Source organism: Echinococcus granulosus (assembly GCF_000524195.1).
Source record: "Echinococcus granulosus chromosome Unknown EG_S00004, whole genome shotgun sequence".
Taxonomy (NCBI): domain Eukaryota; kingdom Metazoa; phylum Platyhelminthes; class Cestoda; order Cyclophyllidea; family Taeniidae; genus Echinococcus; species Echinococcus granulosus.
The window spans coordinates 966,358-976,494 of record NW_020170384.1 but is presented as its reverse complement, the minus strand read 5'-3'; the positions used below and the strand labels follow the sequence as shown (position 1 = coordinate 976,494).

The 10,137-nt window shown below is 40.7% G+C and overlaps 1 protein-coding gene across 1 annotated transcript; it reads right to left on the bottom strand. All coding sequences in view use genetic code 11, as the record gives it.

Annotated features, from left to right (window-relative positions):
* Positions 1–4,435: 4,435 nt before the first annotated feature.
* EGR_01103 (hypothetical protein) lies at positions 4,436–9,461 on the bottom strand (the record flags this gene model as incomplete). Its single annotated transcript, XM_024490352.1, has 7 exons — positions 4,436–4,655; positions 4,694–4,809; positions 4,873–5,061; positions 5,094–5,175; positions 5,206–5,306; positions 7,891–7,956; positions 9,384–9,461. 7 exons carry the CDS (start codon positions 9,459–9,461, stop codon positions 4,436–4,438), a joined length of 852 nt encoding a protein of 283 aa, XP_024355171.1.
* Positions 9,462–10,137: the final 676 nt, after the last annotated feature.

Below are 10,137 nucleotides of genomic sequence, written 5' to 3'. Positions count from 1 at the left end.
CTGCACTGTGCTTCAGCCGTTTTGCAGATACGAGTAGGTAACCGCAGGTTGGGATTTGAGGTCTTCGTTGACAAGAAAGTGCGTTCATGACCCCACTCACTGTCACCATTCGCTAGCATCGGTCCACGTCAAATAATGCTTGCCGACTATTACAACCGCCACCTACAGCTGTGCATTATCCGTGTTACCGAAAGCACTTAAAACCAAAAGTTTCAACCTAACTCAACCGCCTTGACATTACAATCCCTCAGGTCATCATTCCAACTCATTTGACGAGTGATGATGGTGCGAAAAGATGAAAGTCAATGGGACGGCAACTACTTCATCGTCAATTTAGGAAAGGCGTTGACTACAGAAGGTCACAAAACCCTCTCCAAATCAAGCTAAATCCCACCAACGAACAGTGGGCGGGCGACTGTAATGAGGCAGGAAACAGAAGCGCTGTTAAGTCGCGGAACTAGGCTAGGACAGGCTAGGCAAGCACTCTAAGAGGCGGGAGTGGGATTAATGATCAAACACGAGTGGCGGTTGGGTTTGGCCTTCAATGCGGTAAATTCGCTCCACGAGAGTGCCACAAAAAAGCACACACATACACACACCACGGCAGTGTCCACTTCCGTTCATTCAATGCACTTTATCACAATAAAACTGATCCATTTAGAGCTCAAGTTTGTTTTATTTTACAAAGAAAGCAGATGAGAGGACGAGCAACGGGCGTTCGGAGCAGTGGAGGCGAGCCATGCTCTCAAATGAATATTGTAGCAATGAATCTGGTGCGTCTATGCAGTGATATCATCTTCGAAAAGACTGGTTTATTATCAGTACAAGTTTGTCCCTACGACCGCTGTAAAGGCGGCCGTGGCGCCTGCAGAGCGCGCAACCTGAGCACTAACAGCATTGCCACAACCACTAGGCATCAAAATAGTAATAAAAAATATATTATTTACATACTCTTTCCCTCGGTACCTTAAAGCCGTGGCAAAATCAGCCTGTTTGCCGACCCATGCATTCTTCCTCCCTCCTAGCCGCTACGATAATAAACAGTTATCGTGGGAAAACACAGAAATAGATGACTCCATAGCCTAACTGGAGATGAGATAATGAACAAAAATAACCTATTCTTTAAGAAAAAAGGAAAGCTAAAAACATTCACAAAGACATGGAAAACAAGTGCTTCAGTGAAAGCAAAACGAACTCTCATTTTCGATGGAGTTGCGGTGGGCGCTCAAGGTGGTTGTTTGCAGAAGCGAAGCGAGTTGAACATTGATATCGTTGAACAGGTCATCTGTAAATAAACAATTGAACAGCACGGATGACCTCAATGAGCAATACAGTGTGGACTTTCTAAAATCAAATGCATTTTAGGCGTTACTTTTGCCCTTTCACGCGGGTGGGCTGGAGGTCCGCTCGTGCTACCCATTTTGCCAGTTTATCAATTCTCACTTACATTGGTGGTAACAAAACTACTCACCAAACTTTATGTCTTGTAACATTTTCGTGGGTGATTCTGACGATGGAGTGTACAACTCTAGTAAAGGTAAGCATCACTCTGTTCATTTATCAACGAAATAAATCGGTCTTCTTTTGCCCCAAAGTCTAAACCCACCTCGCCCTTGCCATCAGATCTAACTAGTATGTACCATTCAGGTAAGTAGGAATGAGTAGGAAAAGGGAAAAATATTTTCTCATTTTCGTATTCACGTGAGATGAAGGACGCCCCTTACTTATTCCTTATCGATACAACTTAGGATTGAAGAGCGCAGTGGGAAATGCCTTGGTCTGAGGATAATTATGCTTGTTGATTCTTGGCCAAAAAACCTAGCGACCAATGATGCCCCATGGGAACAATAGGACATTTATGCTGTGCTGAGAGGGCTCGATCGAGTCAAACAATAGCCCTTAATTCATCTGAATAATAACAAGCACACGGAAGCGACTTCAGAGTGATGTAAAATGAGAATTGAAACAGTTGCAGAATTAATAGACCGCTTTAATTCCATAGAGGGAAATGAATTGTCACCTAAGCCAAAAACGGTCCGAGCTATGAATTTGTCCAGATTCAGACCAAGCTATGGATGAAAAACACTTTACCATTAACGCCTAAGATTAAAGGACGGTAGTGAGTTTATCTTCACTAGTACGGGGATTAAAGATCTGAGACGTAGGGGGGAAGGGGGGAGGGAAAGAAAGCTAAACTCACCACTTGTGCCAAATTCAGTAAGGTCAGCAGCCTCGTTAGAAAAAGGCCGCTTTGACTTTCTCGTGACTTCGCCAATTTCATCGCTTTTACCGCTGACCAATTCGGCTATGAAAGAGGAATGAAAAAGCATAAATTCAAGTGGTTCAGATAAACGGATATGGCGATACTGGACATGATCAAATGGAGCTGCTGGGAAAGAACAAAATAAGCGCGATTTGCTGACAGTGGAACTAACTGACTAGCTGGTAAATCAAATGAAACTTCTAAAAAAACACTTATTTTGAGTAAAAAATATGCAATCCAGCATGAGCCATATTCGGGCACGAAATCAACACAAGTCGAAAAAGGGTATCCATCCAATCCAACTACTAGAATCGACAATAAACTACTTTGAAACCGCCAATCCGATGGAAGAGAACTAGGAGCCGCCAAAACTTACATAATAGTGTTAATAGGACCAGAATGGTGTTATTAAAACTAAAAAACATCCTCAAATTAAACAAAACCTCCCCTCCTAATCTGTTACGATGAAGTAACTCATTGAATAGACTCTTATTGTCCCTTTGCTCCCAAACTCACAAGCTGCACGCAATGGTGGAGCAAAAGACTCCGAGAGAGACATCTATGTCAACAAACACAGAACGAATGGTGGTGGAGAGGCGATGTAAGGAACACGATGTAAAAACTTCCAGCACCCACTTTTATTTAACACTCATGTAATTTAAATATGCGAAAAAAAAACAAAGAGATACGATTGGTGTAACAATTTCCTACTTCCAGAGCATAAAAAGTCACCCTTCAATCCAGCTTATTATTCCCTCCAGTTAATGAAATAGCTAATCCATTGGCACAATGAGGCTCATTGTTTTATGTAAAGTTTAAATAGCTTATTGAAAGAAAAAGAATTGTTTGATCATTTTATAATCAGCAGAAGACCGACTGAAAAGGGTAAAATGGGTCATGACGTCAAGGGAAACGGAGGTGGAGGATGGTGTGCCAGGCGCTGCCAAAAACTTTGGATAACTGTACATGTCGAACAGATGAGTTGCCTCAAAAATACAAACGTTGGCAACAAAGGAAGTAAAATAAAACTTTTAGCTTAGCGTTTCATTTTATCTTATATTCATTTCTACCAGTAACTAATGACGTAATTTTAGCAAGTCCTAACTTTGGAACCAAGTAAGCTAACATAGTGCTGGTGAGCAAACTTCGCACGTAAATTTGTAGGTTTTTTTGCATCTGCATCCAGTCAAAGGCTAAATTTCAATTAGGGAACGTTCAGATCAGTGCTGACATATTTTAAGCAGAACCTTATAATTTACTACCTACGCTGAATGAGTAAACATTCCTTATTCAATTCATCAGTGAAAGAACCAATACAACGAAAAGCAATACGTGTTAAAACTAAAGAATTTTCTTTGGAAACATTAAAAAGGCAAATGTAAAGCTTAAAGTATCATGGCTGCGATGTTTCATTAGTGACTTACGGCTCTTGGCAGGTGCAGAATAGCAAGAGGCTTGACTCTTGGAGAGCAAAGAAGAGTTGTTTAAAGGAACATCCTGTGACAATAGCCTGGTTTTAGAATCCACTGAGCTATCTACGTAGAGTCCGGAAAGTCTACCAAAACTCCGACTAATGGAAAACGACCTTTAACGAAACGCGAGAAAAGTGACTTACCCAAAGAGAACGATTGAATCTTATGAGTAATAAACTTACAGTGGGAGATATTAGTAGCAAACATAATAGTAAGTAGTAATTAGCTAAACTTTAAAAATCACTTCGCTTAATGGTAGATAATGTATGGTAATGATAAACTATAAAATAACTTACAATAAATCACTCTCCTCTGCTATCAAATCACTGAGAGTAGTAAGAATGCTATCCAATCGTGACAAGAGGGCCTGAGTATCATTTGTAAGTCCTCGTTGTATGGAAAATTTACTCGATTCAGCAATTCTACTTAGGGATCGCGAACACCAAGACAGCTCTGATGATGGCCCTGTCTCCAAAGACTGCCTAACCTCACTGGATCGGGTCAGTGAATTTCCTATTGCACTGAATAAATCGCCAGTTCTTTCCATTAGCCTAGACGAGTGATATGTGACATCGGATAGCGTCTCAGAGAAAAAAGCCAATAAAGGAAATATTCACATACCGAGAAAGAGAAGATAACTTGTCGATATCTGACGTCTAAAAATAACAGGTGCAGAAATGTTCAATGAGTAAGAAATTATTTATATAAAATAAATAATGTGTACCATGTCCGTAGAACCATTTACGTCTTTTGCTCGAATTAATGGAGAGGCACTAGATAATATAGACATATCCAGATAAAGGGGCCTCATAGCAAGCCATTCAGAATAGTGAAGTGAAAACGCGTTTTTCAGACCCTGAAGTTCAGCCCAACGATTTCTTTGAAAGAAGGAAAGCCTATGTAGAACATCACCACCGGATCTAGGAAAACACACCTGCGAAAAATAGAAGGGCCTTACTTTGGTAAATTAGCATGATTCAGGCAATCAAAAAGGATATTTGAATCTTCAATAACAGAACACGATTCTTTAGCAGTGATCAACCTAAAAATCGATGCCTTCTGACGCGATAAAAACTACTTGTCAATTGAGATAGATTTGAACTGCAAAAAGGAAATGTTGCGCAGAAATTCGTTCACTTTGTCATCAACCACATCATTTACATCCAAGTTTACACAAAAATCTGAAAATACAATAAAATAAACGGGACAACCAATTCTCATGCATTTCTCCAGCACATACATAGACAAAACAGCAAAGAATCTGGCGGACTTTTTTGGGGATGGACAACTCCAGACCCGGGAAAAATCCATAGAAAGCCCCAAATCCTGTAAAATCAATAAAAAAAACATGGGACAACCATTGGCAATTCCTTGATCCACAGAAAGAATAGGTTCTTAAGTTGGTTATCAACTGCCCTATTATAGCATATTAGAAGTGGTCTAGAAGTCAATAATAGCTTTAAACGTTACCTGATTGATCTCTCAAATCGTTTGTTATCAAGTCTGCTTAACAAGAAACCAAACAATTTACCAAGTGCTGGTTTAGGAAATGACCCCAAAGTAGCCCTAAACTAAACCAGAATCTTAACATTGTACTCTATTTGATTCGGGTCTGTTGGCAGCTTGAGGTTATCAAAATTTGCCCCCAAAATCTTCAAATTATTTACGAGAAGGACCTCAAAATTGCTTTTATCCATTAACTTCTCATCCACGCCCTCATGAATCAACCTCTAACTTCACACACAAGTTATCTAAAGTCAGAAATCAGCCTCATGGTAGACCTTGGTGATTTGATCAATACAAAGTTGTGATTTAGCTTTTGATATAAAACATATACGACAAGTTGCTAACATAACAAACAACTAGCACCACATTTTTAAAGTTTTTTGATGCTAGGAGCGACCCTCAGTTTAGCTTTTATAGTACATATCTATCCGTTTGCTGCAGCCCTTGTAACATGCATGAATTTCGGGAATGAGCCAAACAGAGTGACCCAACCACACTACTCAATACCCTGGTTTTTAAATTCTTAAGTTATTTATTCACATCTTATTCTGCTTTCTGGGGTTCATGAACCCCACTGCGAAATGCAGCTGGTGCATCGGTGCCGCTGGGATCTACCCTGACTGCCACCGATGAATACTCGGAAATTCTGCAGACTAGTTTGAATCCCGACTACCATTTCATTAAATACAAACCAAGCAAAAGCGAACAAATCAAAATCAAAACAGGATAAATCAGAGTAAGAAGCGGTTTTTGAATAAACGCAGAGCAAGTTCCGAGGTTAGTAAGCACAACAGCTGCAATGAATCGTACATAGAGAGTTTTTGCAACATAGGCTTTGAGGGATGTAAAAAAGGGACAAAAATGTTTAGGACAGCTCCAGGCCAAAAAAAGCACGGCCCTCGCTCGACCAGATAACTCCAAGCCTTACACCCCTTACTGACTTGCATTTAGATACACAGCTACACAGCTAGTTCGTCATTCTCAATCGTTATAATTAACAGTGCGACCAAACTCAGCTAAACTTCGTTCCAAAAGACCGCACAACCTTCTTACTTGCCTCTCTTCCCGGATTGCATCATGGATATAAGACGAAGGAGATGTTACACCTTTTCGCTCATGTTTGTAAAATCAAGAGGAGCGAGTAGCATTCCCATGATGGCCGTCATCAGGACCGACAGCAACGAGGCCCTAGCTCTCAGCGGGAGACGCAAATAGCGGTAGATGGTTTGAAGCCAAGCGCAAGACGCGATCGAGGAGGACACGCCGATGGTGTGAGTGGCGACAGTAGCACCACACCAGCGTTGCCGCCACCGCCATGCCCAGCGCCTGTAGCACCAGTAGCCACACCACCCAAGTTGGTACTGGGGCAACATTATCAGTGTTTACCTATACTACATTAAACGTCCTCTCATCAAACTTATCTTCAGAGCAGGAACACTAATTCTATTGCGGAAAAGTATTAATGATATTGTGCTAAATCCAACAGACAATCCCGACTTACACCGCACTAAAACAGGTTACAAAATGTCTACACTGCATTTTTCCCTTGAAATAGTCCTCCGCTACGCTCACGTGCCTGTACAAACATTTAATCAACAATCAAAGAGCGTTTACTTATGGAGTTGTGTCATCCTAACTGAATTGTCCCAAGACATTTTCTCTCTTCTCTACCATTGGTGCATTAACTTCTCAAAGTTCCATATAATGCTCGTATTCGTGAATAAGTGTGTCCGCCATTTCCACAAAAATACTAGTCTCTCGTGCAGTTTCATGACAGACGTCCAGGACCAGACGCTTTTACAGGAAGGCGTGTGGCACAGCGAGCTGGCAGCAGAACCACTATAAGTGGCATCATCACTGATAGGCGCCCGATCGTCTCTGAAACTGTGGCCAAGCAGAGAAGCTTTCAATTACTGTGCCATGTGCCTCATTTGACAAAAAAATTTCGTTCATCACCACCCGCTACGTGTTTCACGCATTCATCAACTAACATAGTTGTCTACCAGCCTGATTAATTGTTTGGCCCGGACTGGTCCGCAGTACGAGTCACTACCATTAATGTGTAATAGGTCGCACTTACTACTACGTGGAGTACTCTCTACGGAAGTATTTCTTTCCATTATAAGGGTAAAAAAATGGGAAGTCCAGTTTGGACTTGAACAATTGTATTACACTGCGTTGTACAAACGCTTGCCTTGCGTAAGCGTTTTTAGTGATTAATCCCCTCTGAGGTGCAGTGCAATTTCTCCTCGATTAATAACAATGGCTCTGGGCCGGGAGGAATTCGCGAGGCTGAAACCAATTAATTCCACTAGAAAAATAGCAGACTATTTACCTGCCGACTAGAACCGATTAAGCTAACCCATCAACGTGAGATGGTGGATTGCGTTCAAAGCAGGGTAAAGGAAGGGGAACACCGGCTTATTAAGGAAGGATATATCCATTGGAGAAAATCAGTGATGCTTAAATAAAACCCATTACGTGTCAGAATTTAGCTTTCTTTACAGTAATTATTTTGCTTAAGTGGATTTAATCCTTTGCAATTTAACTGATGTATTTTAACTGTAAATTTCTTCCCATCGCTTAGGCAATCGTATTTGCTGCAAAGACCTGCATTTTGCACTGTTTTAACTTAGCCTAAGTGAATACTTTAACAGCACCCCTTGACCACAATTGTATTTTAGCAGATGTAAGAAAATTTTTGTTTGAAGGAAGCTAGTAGTTTGTAAAAATTATTTAAAAAAACGCGCAAATACAAATGAGATCGTTACTTTGGTCAAGGACAGCTAAATGATTGCCGGGACTCCTCATGCATTCGTTGCCTCAAGTAGCGGAAAAGTGCTCCACAAGACGAATTGGAGTTTAGGGACTATGCACAATTCATGTAGAAAAAATGCTGACTATCTCTTGATCCATGGGAAAATATACTTCCTTAACAAGGAACTTCACCTGCTTAATATATCTGCTCATGTCACATATATGTGACACGTGCCCTTTATCGCGCAACTTGTATGTTGCAGAGTGGGATTTCCTGTGCATGAGGTTAATTTTACTTTTTTCTTGATTTTTTGGAAAATATGACGATCGTGTTAAAAGAATGGCTAAATCTGAGGTGATCCAGTAGTTAGTGTGGCGAAATATCCCAGAATTAGGCGTTTGGCAAGTAGCGCATTATGGTGTCAAAAATAGGGTTTGATAAATGTAACAAGTACTCCGGTAGTCGTAAAATTAATGAATTAATGAGCAATATGAGAAATCAAATAATTATAGCTGTAGCTCTGAATTTGGTCTAACTCTGGAAGCAATGCAGAGTAATAATAACCCTGTCCAACAAGCTAACATGGGACTTATCTTCCCGTTTGTCAAGTTTGTCAAACGAACTCACACCATTCTTCCAAATAAATTGTTAAATGGTTCCATTGGCAGAAAAATTGGTGACTACATGGAAAGGGAACGTTCGCGGGGCTTCATCAATACGAGAAACTCTTACAGAAATGGATCATCCTACACTTAAAGTAAATAACACTAAGGGTTCCCAACAATTACGTAGGCTAAAGCAAGTAAATTTGAGCAAAAATAGGTTTTAATAAGTCCAATGAACACGAAAAGTTATTGTGGAAAAAGCATTAGTAACAAACAGCTATCCAAACTCCCAGTTACTACAACGTTACTCAGATCGAAGCCTACAGGCTCATAAAAAAATCCAACTATGCGAGACAAACACCCAAAGCGTAGCCGTTAGTTGGAGAAGCAACCTTGTTCAGCAAAAGGCATTAATTTTAAGCGAGATCATCAGGGCTACCGAGAAGCACAATGCAGCCGGAGTAGCGGGAATGCCAAGCCGACTGTTTTAGAACAGACCGTCACTGCCTACTAAGCATTTTACGATCGAAAGGACCTGAATTTAGGCTCTCAGTACAATAAACTAACTTACTTTAGAATGATTTCTGCATTCAAGCAAAGGAGAGGTACCAGACCGATAGGAGTATGAGATGGTGGGAGAAGAGTTAACAACTGCCTGAACACGAAAACGCCTACATTCAAAATGTGGCTAGTTGACAGATGAACTGCTTTGTTGCTCAATGTGGAATTGAAACTTGATTCTATTTCTAAGTTCGGGAATCGCTATCCTGGATTTTCACCTTGATTGTCCATGCAATGGTTTGTGAATACTGACGCTTTTCGTTCGAAATCAGGTTCAAGTCAAAAAACCATGCCATTTTCCCTTGTCACGAAGCCCCTATGGTGTAGACAGTTAGAAATAGTGGGTAGGAAATTTGCTGTATGGCGTGAATAAATGAAGACCAAGGCGTATGGTGATTGGCCGGATGCTGCGTCTCAAATCAGGCCTGAGTTAACAGGGAGACATCCACATTGTTCAGTTTTAATTAAGAATCATACTGAAGCATCACTTCTGCTGGTGAAGAAAAGCATAAAATTTTTTATTAATTTTATTTGCAATTCGACCACAACGCTGGTGGACTGCGACTCTTTTCGTGGCACCAGGTCGACAAGCCGCTCAGCCTTTCATTACATTCCTAATTAATGTTCTTCCATGCTGGTAAAGTCAAGAGGTAGACCAGGTACGATACAATTTCTTGCAAGCTCTGAGAAAGAGCTTGCGCGATGTGATAGTCTGAAGACCTGTTCATCACCGACGAACAGGAAAGATACCGTTAGCGTAATTTTATAAATAACAATGAAGTATTTCCTTCACAATTCCCTTCTTCCGCATTTGTTCTGTTTTACCCGAATAACCACATAAGGAGCTCCGTTGAATTTCTTGCTTCCTGTAGGCCTCAAATTGCTAACTAAGCCACGGCGAGCACAGCTGTCACTTAAAGAACCATACACTGCCAAAATCAAAAAGAGAGCTGTTAAAAGTTTGATCCCATA